Source organism: Hyperoodon ampullatus, assembly GCF_949752795.1.
Source record: "Hyperoodon ampullatus genome assembly, chromosome: 1".
NCBI classification, from domain to species: domain Eukaryota; kingdom Metazoa; phylum Chordata; class Mammalia; order Artiodactyla; family Ziphiidae; genus Hyperoodon; species Hyperoodon ampullatus.
The window spans coordinates 217,637,072-217,649,814 of record NC_136914.1 but is presented as its reverse complement, the minus strand read 5'-3'; the positions used below and the strand labels follow the sequence as shown (position 1 = coordinate 217,649,814).

Below are 12,743 nucleotides of genomic sequence, written 5' to 3'. Positions count from 1 at the left end.
TCTACTTCATTCACACGTGAGCGAGCCATCCATCTCTGGCCAGGCCCCTCACTGATGCCTGAACGATCCTGCAGATGGCTGGCATCGCCTGCTCCCTCCCAGCCCCCCAGCTAGAATGAAGAAGCACTGCAGATGGGGGTGTCCCCCCGGGGCCCCAGCATCAGACGGGCCTGGTCAGTTCCACAGCCTGTGCCCACCTGGGCAGATGGAGTGTTCTCTGGTCTCTGGCCGCGATGTGAGGAGCCCTCGGGTCTGGGTCAGGAAGGGATTCCATGACCCAGGTTTCAATGGGATGGGCCCAGAGAAAGAAGGGAGGGAAGAGAGGACCCCTGGCCACGCGGGGTACAGACAGGATGGTAGGAGTGACCCCAAGGTGGCGGCACCACAGCCACCAGCTTGAGAGACACATCTTGGCGGAGGCAAACTCAGAAAAGAAGTTAGGGGGAAAGGGTGCTGACCCTCTCTCGGGGCAGGGGTCGGGGGGAGGTGACAGATTTACCAGCCGCTGTCAGAGAGCGCAGAGGGGCTGTGCTCTCACCTGTCGGCCCGTCATTCAGAGAGCCTCCGCCCTGAGTGGCACTCTGCCACCCCCGCACCGCCCAGCTGGTCCTCCTCCTCCAGCCCCCGGAGTTACTTCTCTGTCCTCACACCCTCCCGCACTCATAAGGCCACCGTGCAAAGGTCTTTGACTCTCCCTGTTATTCTTTCAATTCTAAGTGAGAAGAATCCCAACCTAGCCTAATTCAGGCAAAACCGGAATCTCTGGGTTCCTGGAATCCAAGGACGGGTTGAACAACCAAATTGTGGGGAAGATGGACATGCAGCCTGGCCCAGAGCACCAGGAACCAGGGACATGAGCACTTCTGGAACCCACTCTCATCAGGTGTGTGTGTGCGTGTGTGCGTGTGTGCGTGTGCATGTGTGTGCGTGTGTGTGTGTGTGTGTCTCATTCTCCCTCAGTGCTGCCTGGCTTGCTCCAGTGGTACGAAAGCTGGCAGCCAGGTTTTTTCTTCTAAGCCTCCTCTACCAGAGAAGGACTTCCCCTCAAGTCTATAAACCCCAGAGAAAGGACTCATTCATCTGCACTGGCTCACAGACTCATCCCTGCTCCAGTCAGCTGTGGTTTTCAGGTGACATCATTAAGAACATGGCAGCTTCTATGAGAGCCATGCTGTCTGGGAGCACAGGTGGGACACCCAGGAGACTGGACAATCCCACAGATGTCCAGTATATGAACCTACTTTTTTTACAAGTGGTACGTTTTCAAGATGACCCTGCTCCCAGGCTTTACCAGCTGCTCTGAGGGTCTTTATGTCCACCTGAAGAATGATTACCGCCCTCCACCCTCCCTCTTTTGGGAGATCACAGCAGTGATAGAAAGACAAAAATAAATACTGGGTATGATTCAAAAATAAGAGAAGCAGAATATTTAGTTCCGCTGGTGAGGCATTTCAATTCATTTTACAACAAAATTCCAGGATAACCAGACCACTAATTTCACATGCCATAGTTCTGGGCTAGAGTGACTTTTAGCATTTCCTGATATGAGATTCCATTTGTAGTCCATTTGTAGTCATATTTGTAGTCACCAGTCTCCAAAATGCACAGTTCAATAATCCTCACATCCTGCTATTCATGTTCTTGAGAAGGCTCTTTCCATACTGAACAGGGCTAACCCCTGTAACCACTACAGTATCAGGGATATGGCAGCATGGAATCTCTGAGACCAGGTTATAAAAGACATTGCAGCTTCTACCATGCTCTCTTGGATCACTTGCTCTGGGGAAAGCCAGCCATGTTGTGAGGACACTCAAGCAGTCCATGGAGAGGCTCACATGGAAGACAGCTGAGGCCTCCAGCCAACATCCAGCACCAACCTGTCAGCCATGTGTGCAAGCCTGGAAACAGATCAAGCCTTCAGATGACTGCAGCCCCAGCCAATATCTTGATGTAACCTTTAGAGAGACCATAAGCCAGTAGCACCTCAGTTAACCACTTCCAAATCCTTGACCCATAGAAACTATGAGATGATAAATGTTTATCGTTGCTTCAAGCTGTTAAGTTTTAGGTAATTTCTTACCCAGCAATAGATAATGAATACTTGACAGGTGTCTGAACTTATAGCTAGTACCTCTTAGTTCATTAAAAAATGCTCTTTCTTTTTCAATCTTGCATTTAATCAGAAAGCAAAGCTCCATGAGGGCAGGAACTTACTTCTCCTGCTCACTCTGTAGTTTCCAACTGCTAGAACAGAGTGTGACACATTGGAGACATCTCATAAATGTGTGTTGAGTAAATCTGGTTGAGTATCTGCCAAACCTCCCCTAATCCCAAAGAGAAGAGACCTGAAAACTTTAAGTTGCACCCATGCTTGGGGACGGGAGGGTTTCAAATGAGCTGAGATGCTATCAAGGCTCCCAGAAAACAACTTAGAGAAGAAGTACATCGGTCTTTAAGAGGTCCATGGCCAGAGCCTATTGGCCTGTGGAGGTTGACATGAGCCTGGAAGCCCTTCCAATCCCCTGACCAGTTAGGCAAATCTTCTTGGCCCTCCAGAAGCCAAATCTACTCAAGGCCTTGACTTGGGTCACTGACTCCATTTCCCTGGAGGGGAGGGCAATGGGAGAGTCCTTCTCAGGCTCCCAGAAGCTGCTCGACAACGAAGACTAAGGGCCGAATTGCCCCTGCAGTCTCATCAATGATGCACAAACAGTTCTGCTGCCCCCAAATCACCCAGGCCCCGTTTTAAAACAGCCGATGTCTTCTGCTTGACGCGAGAAACTCAGTCTTTAGGACTGTGCAGGGGAGCAGCCTTTCCTGGGGGCTACGTCAGAGCCGGCGAAGACGGGTTAGTTTTAAAAAACTTCACTTGGTAGAAATTCAGCATAGAGGTGGGAACAGTGTGTATGGCTGTGACTGAGCCAGGGGCACTGGAGCGGCGTGCAACACCAAGGACGCCGCCACCTCCTCCCTCCTCGGAGTTCCAGTCAGGATGGAAGAAAAAAGGTATTTCAGACGAGCATTGCGCCAGCCCTGGAAAACTCAGTAAAGTCTTCATGCGTAAAAGAGGTGTTCCAAAGGCTGTTCATTTGACACGTCAGGATGGGCAATGAAAGGCCTTGCTAATTCCCAGAGATGCAGACAAAAACACGAGGGGATGGGGTGAGCCTCTCGTGAGGGGCGGCGGCGTTAAGGCATATGTAAGGAGCATTTGACGCGTCAACACAGGGAGCCAGACTCACATTTCCTTTCCAAAAGAGAGATCTTGGGACAGGCCCAGCAAAAGAGAACGTCTGCACGACCAGAATGAAAATAGGCATCCACTGGATTTTTTTTCCTTCTTCTTCTCAAACTGACTATAAACGTCTAATAAGACACGTGGCTGGAAAATTCCACTGGCTCCTGGGTCTAGCCTTGCCCTACTCTGCCTCATCAACTCTCCAGACAGGCCCCAAAGCTGCCGGTGCCTCATCTTTTCCAAATGGGGAGGAGCCTTTGTCCAGGGCTCAGACTTTGATCCTCGGCTCCTCCATCCACGTTCCTCTCCTCGGTGAGCTCATCCAGCCCGTGGCTCTAAGTATCAGCTACATGTTGACAGATCCCAATCTGCTATTTCCAGCCCAGATCATTCTCACCAACTCCGGATTCTGACACCCACCTCCGCACGGACGTCTCCACTGGGCCGTCTGGTAGACATCGGAAGCTGAGTGTGCCCCCGGTGAAGACCCTGACCTCCCCCCAAACCAACCTCCCACACAGCCTTACCCTCATTCCATCTTTCCACTGGTTCAGGTTAACGCTTTGAAGTCATCACCAACTCTTGTCTCTCACCCCCCAGGGCCTCAGAAAATACTGTGAGCTCTGGTTCAAAACATGCCCCCAATCCTACCACTTGTCACCATGGCCCGCTTCTTCCACCCTGGCTTGAGCAACTACCCGCTCTCACCCATCAGAGCTCCCCACTCTGACCCTTGCCCCCCATAGCCTTTTCCCAACACAGGAGCCAGAGGGATCCTTTAAAAACCTACATCAGACCATGGCATTGCTCTGTCAAAACCCTCCAGTGGTTCCCCTGCTTCACTCAAAGTCAGAGTTCTCTAACGGCACAAGGTCTTGGATGGTTGTCGCCTCTCCTAGACCCCTCTGCCCTAGCTCCCTCCGCTCCAGCCATGGACACCAGCTCCCAGTGAGTCCTGAGCATTGATCACCTGTCAGGTTCAGTGTTGTGAGGATTCAGAGATGATGAGCTATGTCTGTGCCACCCAGAGACTTGCAGTTAGTGGAGGAGAAAGGCACACAGATAGAGCCCTACTGGCTACATTCATCAGGCATCTGTGACATGCCGGACACTGCCCTGAGTGGCGTGAACTCATTCAGTCTCTCCTCAACACGTCCACCACCATCAGGTACAACTACGGCCCCGCTTACAGATGAGATATGGGGCACAGAGGCGTCAAGCACCTGCCCGTGGTCTCCCTGGCAGCTGAGGTGGTGCCAGCGTTGCCTCAAGGTCTGTCTCAGGGGCCTGCACCCCACCGATGCGCCATTCTGCCAGCACCGCGCAGTAATGAGGCTCAGGTGTGTGAGGCTCGGGTGTGTGTCGAGGCCTGGAGCAGAAGGCACATGGGGAGAGGGGCGGATGGGGAAGGCTTCTGAGAGCAGAGTGCAGGGGGATGAGCTGGCATTCACCAGGCAGAGGGGGCCCGGTTGGCATTTCGAGTAGTGAGAGAGAGGGAGCCAGGGCTGAGAGGCGTTAACCAGCCTGGCCAGTCAAAGCCACCAGAAGCAGATGGGGACCAGAATGCAGAGCTCAAGAAAGACCCCGTGAAGGCCAAGGATGAAAGGGTGGGCAGGGGCCTGCTGGTGGAAGGTCTAGTAGGTCAGCCTCAGAACTTGGACTTTGTTCTGGATGTCAGTGTTTCCCAACCCTGGACATACACACAGTACAGTCCTGAGAGATGTGAAAACTGCCAATGTCTGCTACAAACAGTGGCCAATCCAGTGGGAGGTAATGAGCACCCCTCGTGCCAAACTGTAGTCTCTAAGTACCCTTGCCCAGTAAAAGGAACCAGGGCTTCTTGGAGAAATGACAAACTCTAGGTGGAGGGCAGGAAACATACAAGATGAGCCTGGAACACTGCATCACACCAGACAGCAAGGAGGCTGCCAATGACCACTGGGGTCCTCTCAAGGGCCCAAAAGCCAACCTGAGGGGCTCCCACAGACCAAGAATGAAACCATGGAGCACCAATGCATCAAAATGCCCCATGTTTATCATTGGAGGATGCTAGTGAACCAATTTGGTACTTTGAAAACATAAACATGGGGAAAGAATCAAGCAATTCCTATATGAACTTTACCACTGGGTAACCAAACAGTAATTGAAAGGAAGTGTTTCCCAGTTAGCAAATGAAGAAGGAATGACAGAATGTCACCATGTCACAACCCCTAATTAATCAATAGATTTGGGTATTGAATATCAATGGCTGCTGCCATCTCAAAAAGACAGACACCAAATATTATAAGTCTCCTAGCAGGGACTTCCCTGGTGGCACAGTGGTTAAGAATCTATCTTCCAATGCAGGGGACATGGGTTGGATCCCTGGTCTGGGAACTAAGATCCCACATGCGGCAGGGCAACTAAGCCCGCGTGCCGCAACTAGAGAGAAGCCAGTGCACCGCAACGAGGACCCCACACGCCACAATGAAGGATCCTGTGTGCCGCAGCTAAGACCCGACACAGCCAAAAATAAAATAAATAAATATTTTTTTTAAAAAGTCCCCTAGCAGAAGAGCCTGAAACCACTTATGAAGTCAGTCCCCTACCACCACCAGATTGACACTGAATCTGACCAAGTTTCTAGATTCAATGAGCAATTTACAAGAAATACAAAGGAACTTATTAAACGACACATGGGGGTGAGAACACAACATTCAGACTATGGGACACTCTTGGAGATGGTTATAAACTGTTAAGACACGCATTTACAAAAAGCATGAGAAAATCGGAAATTTGAACACTGATGATATTTGATTATTAACACTGATTATGTGATGATAGTAACGAATTATTCTTTTTAGCTGTGATAATGGTATGGTGGTTTTTTGGCTGAAGAGCCCTCATCATTTAGATATACATGCTGACATGTTCACAGATAAAATGACACAAATGAGATCAGCTGCAAAATGCGCCAGAGGGGAGGATGTGGGTGAAACAAGGTTGGCCTTGAATCCATAATTGTTGAAGCAGGGTGCATGAGGGTTCATTATGCTATTCTGTAGACTTTTACTTTTTACAGTTTGAAATTTTCCATAATAAAAAGTTATGAAAATACCAGGCCCCATCCCCAGAGATTGAAATGAATGAGTCTGGGCTTCAGCTCAGGCATTGGTATTTTTTCTAAGGCTCCCCAGGTGTTTCTACTGCTCAGCTGAGGTTGAGAACTATGGTAATCACTTGTATGCGTCATGCGAGAGCCTGCATGGAGACCAGGAGAGCGGCTGTAGAGGGAAGGGAACCGGGCTAGGAGAAGTCAAGGAGCCAGGCACGTGGTCCTTGATCGGGCTGGGTGAGGAATGACGAGAGGGAAGGGTCAAGAACAATGCAAAGATTTCATGGGTGGGTGATGGAGGGGTGCTGGTCACTGGAATAGGGAACATGTCAGGGCTGGTAGCCGTGGGGAGCTGGGGGAAGGTGCTGAGCTTGTTAAGGACGTGTTGACTTCAAGGGGCCCATGTGACTTCTGGTGGAGAAGTTCAGGGGACAGTTTGGACAGTGGGTCTAGAGATCCACCTTGAGACCCTGAAGCAGACACAGAAAGTTGGGCCCCATAGGGCTGTCCCCCACACCAAGCCAGAGGTCAGGATGGCTGCAGCCAATGATGGCATTAGGGCCTCTAGGAAACAACAGCACCTTGGCCCCCTGCCTTGGAAAGGGGGGGCCCAAATGACCCCCATTCCTTTCATGACTGACCATGATTCATCTTTCACCTCCCCACTCCTTGTCCACCTTCCTTGGATAGACACCCAAAGGGCAGTAGGCCAGGCTGAGGTGCCCTGTCCTCCCAAGCAAGTGTTGAGGAATTCCTGTGTGTTCCTACATCCTGTCCTAAAAGCCCACACAGATCAATCAGCATTTGTTTTTTGTTTTTTTAAATTGAAGTATAGGCAATTTACGTTTCAGGTATATAGCAAAATGATTCAGTTATATATATGCACACATATATGTTCTTTTTCAGATTCTTATCCATTATAGGTTATTACAAGTTATTAAATGTAGTTCCCTGTGCTATACAGTAGGTCCTTGTTGTTTATCTGTTTTATATATAGTACTGTGTATCTGTTAATCCCAAATTCCCAATTTATCCCTTCCCCTCCCTTTCCCCTTCGGTAACCTTAAGTTTGTTTTCTATGTCTGCAAGTCTATTTTTGTTTTGTAAATAAGTTCATTTGTATTATTTTTTTACATTCCACATATAAGTGATATCATATGATATTTATCTTTCTCTGACCTACTTTACTTAGTATGATCATCTCTAGGTCCATCCATGTTGCTGCAAATGGCATTATTTCATTCTTTTTTATGGGTGAGTAATATAGCATTTGTTAAACAAATGAATGACCAGTACATCTGAAGGAAGTCCCCGTGGTGTCAGTCACAGCTGTGTATGCCAGCAGCCAGCGCAGCCAGCAGCTGTCAGAGTGCCTTGAAATGGCCAACACATGTTCCTCCCACAAACGTTTACTGAATGCCTGTATGGGCTGGGCCCAATGCCAGGCAGAGGTTAACTGGAAGCCCAGGGCCCTGGCCTCAGGGAGCTTGCATTCTAGTGGGGAAGCAGACAGTAAACAAGCACACAAAGAAACACAAGCTTTGGAATTTTAGAAAATGGGTTCTCAGCTGGAAGAAGGGGCCTGGGAATCCAACACCTTGGGGTGCTGGGAAAACCACCCAGCTTCCTAGGTACTACTGCACACTAACCCAGGCTCCCAGAATCAGAGAACTGACAGAACCTCGTGTTAAAGCAGCAACAACCGAGGCCCAGAGTGGGAGGTGGCCCCCCCACTGTCATGCAGCAGGTGATGACCTGGAGACAAGTCTGCACTCTCAAAGTCTGCACTGGCAGTTTCTTAAGCAACAAGTTTATTCTTTTTTTTTTTTTGCGGTACGCGGGCCTCTCACTGTTGTGGCCTCTCCTGTTGCGGAGCACAGGCTCCGGACGCACAGGCTCAGCGGCCATGGCTCACGGGCCCAGCCGCTCCGCAGCAAGTGGGATCTTCCCGGACCGGGGCACGAACCCGTGTCCCCTGCATCGGCAGGCGGACTCTCAACCACTGCGCCACCAGGGAAGCCCAACAAGTTTATTCTTTATCCACATAAGCCAGGTGGTTTATCTTTTCCTTTGGACAAAAACGATCGCTGATCACAAAGGACCAAAGGGCTCTTCCCCCCAGTGAAGGGACTTACCACTGAGTCCAGGAACTGAATGTAAGACTCCAGCCCAGGTCTGGTTTCGCAGAACTGCCGGAAAAGCAGCCTCCCAATTGGCTGCTTGTCACACAAACTGCAGTAATCTCTGTCTAGAGATAAGAAAAGAAGAATATGGTGAGACCCAGAAAGGGCCAGACAGAGCCATCAACCCACACCTGGGTTCTTGCCTCAGATAGATGGAGCAAGGTGACCGGCAAACTCTCAGGACCCTTTATCCACCTCCAGGCTCTGCAGACTCAGAAGAGTCAAGGTCAACGTGGAAAGAGGCGCCAGTTGCGACCTTGCCTCTATTCCCCAGCCCACTCCCTTTCCAATGTCCTGATTTCTGTACGGAGATGCTAGCAGTTCTGGGGACTGTGACTCTGCCCCTGACTGCCTGATCAGCATGTCACATTCTTTGGTTACAGTGACTGGATAAGGGTGGTGGGCATGTAACCCAAGCCAGTAAAATCAACATGAACCACAGACGTCGCCTGGGCACCCTAAGCCAAGGTGCTCCCTCTTCCTCTGGTACTAGGGTGCATGGGTGTGAGGCCAGGGTCTGCTGCAGTGTTCTTGATACTGCACAACAAGCTGCTGTGAGGATAAGGTTGACACACAGAGGAAGTCAGAGCTGGGAAAATTATGAGTAGGTGCTCTGGTGAAGTTATGAATCTCTGGATCACACTATGCCTGCAGCCCAAACCACATCTGAAAAGCTTATTTATAAGCATTATTTAGGGCAATTTGAAAAAACTTTAAAATGACTTGTAATTCAAATATTCTAATGAATACAGTAAACAAAATTTCATATTTGCCCAATTGGAGCAAAGCCCAGTCTTAGAATGCTTCAAACTATGAAAACCCTGTATTTTCCAGCTGAGGGTCTAGAGGCACAGAGACAGGATGTGACCAGACCTCAACCACTCAGTAGCCAAGAGAGTTCTGAAGAGGAAAGAACAGTGCAAGACTCAAAGCACAGAGGCCTAGAGACCAGGGTTCTAGACAATGACTTGCTGTGTGACTTCAAGCAACACACTTGCCCTCTCTGGGCCTTAGTCTTCCTCTCGAAAATGAAGATGCATGTTGGAGATAAGATGGGAGGGTCCCTTCTGGTTCTTCCTGCAATGACTCTGCAAGAGGCTTTCTCTGGGCAGAAAAGATGCTCAAAGGTCTGGCTGAGACTTGTTGCCTCAGACCCTCCAGAGTACTGAAAATTAGCCCTTTGATTTTGTGGCTGCACCAGGAAAACTCAGGTGACTTCGTGGGGAAACCAGGAAGAGGGTGAGGTAGACCTCGGTTAGAAGAGCTACCTGGGAGGATGGAATGACTGTATCCTTGCCCACTGTAGAGGAGGAGCCAGGAACCGCCCCCTGGAGATATGGAAAACAACAAGGAGACAGGAACAGAACCATCACGCCCACTCATTTTCATACCCAAAGAGTTTATCCACAGAGGTACAGCCATTACTTCTAGGGAGGGTGGTGGCTGTGAGCAAGGGCTCTGGAGCTAAACCCAGGTTCAGATCCCAGCCTCACTACTCACTGCCTGTGAGCCCCAGGGCAACTGACCTGACACATTATCCCTCAGTTTCCTCATCTGTAAACTGGGAACAGTCATCGTACTATCTCTTAGGAGCAGTGAGAGCCTGGCACAAAGGAATTGCTTAATAAACACCATCTGTTATGATTGTGGAAGTGGGGGTTTTGGTCTGTTCCATCTCCCTTCCTTTGGGGAACCTCCTCTCTGTGAGTCTGTAAAATACCATCATAGGGTCCTAAGGGAGCAACTCCTCCCAAGCCTCAGGGATGGGCACGTGACACAGTCCTGGCCAATCAGAGCCCTCTGTTTCATGGCCACAATGATCGGTTCAGGGCATGTGACCCAGGGGGCCTTGGAGTCCTTCCAGGGTTTTTGGTAGAACTTCCAGAAAAGACACTTGTTCCTCTCTGGGATGACAAGGCCTTAGGACTGGTCAGCCAAGAGTTGCCACAACTGTCTTTCCCACCAGTGAGAGCCCATGGAGAATGAAGCCAGTGCAAGGGAAGGACAGCTGAGTGAGGAAGAGAAGCCTGGAGCTGTGAATATCACAGAAATCCCCAAAAGGTAGCCTACTGAGGCCCGGCCAGCACCTGCACCTTTAGCCATCTGTCTTTGCTTAAGCCAGTCGGTGTTGGGTTTTCGTCTCTTGCAACTGAAAGAACAACTGACTGGGGCTGGAGAGTTTTATAGCCCATTTCTCCTTTCATGGGTAAACTGCCTGAGGGCAAGAATGGTTTTTGTAGGAATCCACCAGTTCTAAGTACACCTTGTATCAGAAGGCACTCACAAATTTCTAATTCTCTCTTGAGAGGATACTTTGGTCAAGTGGATGAGCCACCTTGCAAGTCTCCCCTTGGCCCCCTCCTCAACTGGTTTGGGGGCTGAAACGAGCCTTGAACTATTGCCTTAACTCAGCTTACCTTTCCATGCACAGATGGTTCGGGAATAGCCACTCCAACAAACATTTAACTCACCTCATCGTGTGCCAGGATTGGTGGGGGTCGGGAGTGGGGGGAATGGGACATGGTCCCAGCCCTCAGCGATCTTGGATTCTGTTGGAAAGGGTGTGTGTGTTGGGGGGTGGTGAGCAGACAAGATCCCAAGTGACAGTAATAAAATGTCAAGTTATCATCAGCCACAGGAGGGGGTCTGGGTTGGAGGGAGCCAGGAGGGTGACAGGTCTGGAGTCTGCACCTGTTAGCACGATGCCCTACAGACAGAGCCTGCGTTCTCACCACCTCCTACTCAGCCTGATCCCCCAAGGAGAGGAAAACAAACTTCCCTGTCCTTCCCCAGTCAGCTGAGCTTCCCCAGCACAAACACAGAACAAAGGAAATTACCTTGTGTGAAACTCCCATTTTATTCAATTATGGCAGAGAGCACCACATTGCTTATGTGATTTGAGCAAGGGGCCCTCCCCCATTTCCAAAAGCAATTATGAGATTTCATGTACCATATTGTGATTCCTCAAGGGTTCATCTGACAGGATTTTTTTCTCTCCATATGGCGTGTGCTGTCAGTATGGAAACAAAGCCGTTATAAACTCACAGCACAGTAAACACCATGTGATTCCAACACAAGCTGTCAGCACCTCAGTTCCGTGCCTCTCCCAGCTGTACAGAGGATCCCAGGCAAGAAAGGCATGCGCTGGAAGCCCAGGAAGAAAGAAGAGGATCAGTAATCATCTATTTGGATGTTTTCTCAGCTTTAAATAAAGGTAAATGGGCTTATCCTCTGAGGAAGCACCACCACCACTACAATCAAAATGCAAAGTCTGCAATTCCTTTAGAAATGGAGAACAAGGCCACAGAAGGAAGAATGTGAATTTGGGATTTGATCCAGGTGACAGGAAAAGGCGCAGATCAAAGTTCTTAATGCATCAAGGGCAAGTCCGAGGGGCAGGTCACTTCGGAAAAGTCAGAGGACACTGAAGTTGAACACAAGTTGCTCTGTAATACATCTTCAGAGCAGATCCTTTCTAGTCGGTTTCTACGGAAGCCAGCCATGCTGTAGAAATACAGCTTGGAAGTGCCCTGCCCACAGCCCTTCTCCCAAGGGTGTCCTGTTTGGGTTAGTGGGGAGGGGTACCCAGCACAGAGGGGCAGGGTTCTCCCTGTCTCTGAATCTCTCTCTCAGGCTGGGAGGCCCCTGGGATGCTGTGTACACAGGCACACATGCACGGTCTACACACAGACATACACACCAGCTCTTCTGAATGTGAAAATCCTGCTTCTGGCCACATCCTTCACTGATCTTTCCTTCCAAGCCAGAAAGAGTCTGTCGTTATATAAGATATGAAGGTCATCAGGCTCCCTGCCCCCAAAGTATTCACCCATCATCAAATCATTCTAGCCTTATTCTTTTGGATCCTTCATTCGTTCAACAAACTCTGTTCCAAGGTCTCTTGCTTTTTGATACTAGAAGCTTCCTTCAATTTTCAGACTCTCTTATTGAATTTAATACCTGGGGGTGGGGTGTGGATGAGTGGGTGGGAGGAGACACACCTCATACCCATTGGCAGGTTAATGATCCAGAAACAGGCTTGGAGTTAACAGCTGGCGGCCAGCTGAGACCAAGAATAGGGGTGTGGTCTTTGTGATGTGACATTTGACCTCGGCTGCAGTAACGTTGGTCTGGTGGACACAAAACTGAAGCATGTCCAGAGGAAGGTGATGGAAAAGGAGGTCCAGAAAGCCCATTATAAGCTCTGAACTTATAGTGCCCTGGATCA

General features: G+C 49.7%; 1 protein-coding gene across 4 annotated transcripts in view; it reads right to left on the bottom strand.

Moving 5' to 3' along the window:
- GRK5 (G protein-coupled receptor kinase 5) overlaps positions 1-12,743 on the bottom strand; it is a gene marked incomplete at both ends in the record, with an annotated part of 218,293 nt that overhangs the window by 53,097 nt on the left and 152,453 nt on the right. For 3 of the 4 annotated variants that reach the window (XM_079709212.1, XM_079709215.1, XM_079709213.1), the window contains one exon: positions 8,468-8,580. In XM_079709212.1, the coding sequence (XP_079565338.1) occupies positions 8,468-8,580 (113 nt within the window). Of the gene's footprint in view, positions 1-8,467; positions 8,581-9,783; positions 9,844-12,743 lie in introns of all 4 variants that reach the window. The other variant, XM_079709214.1, reaches the window with a different exon arrangement.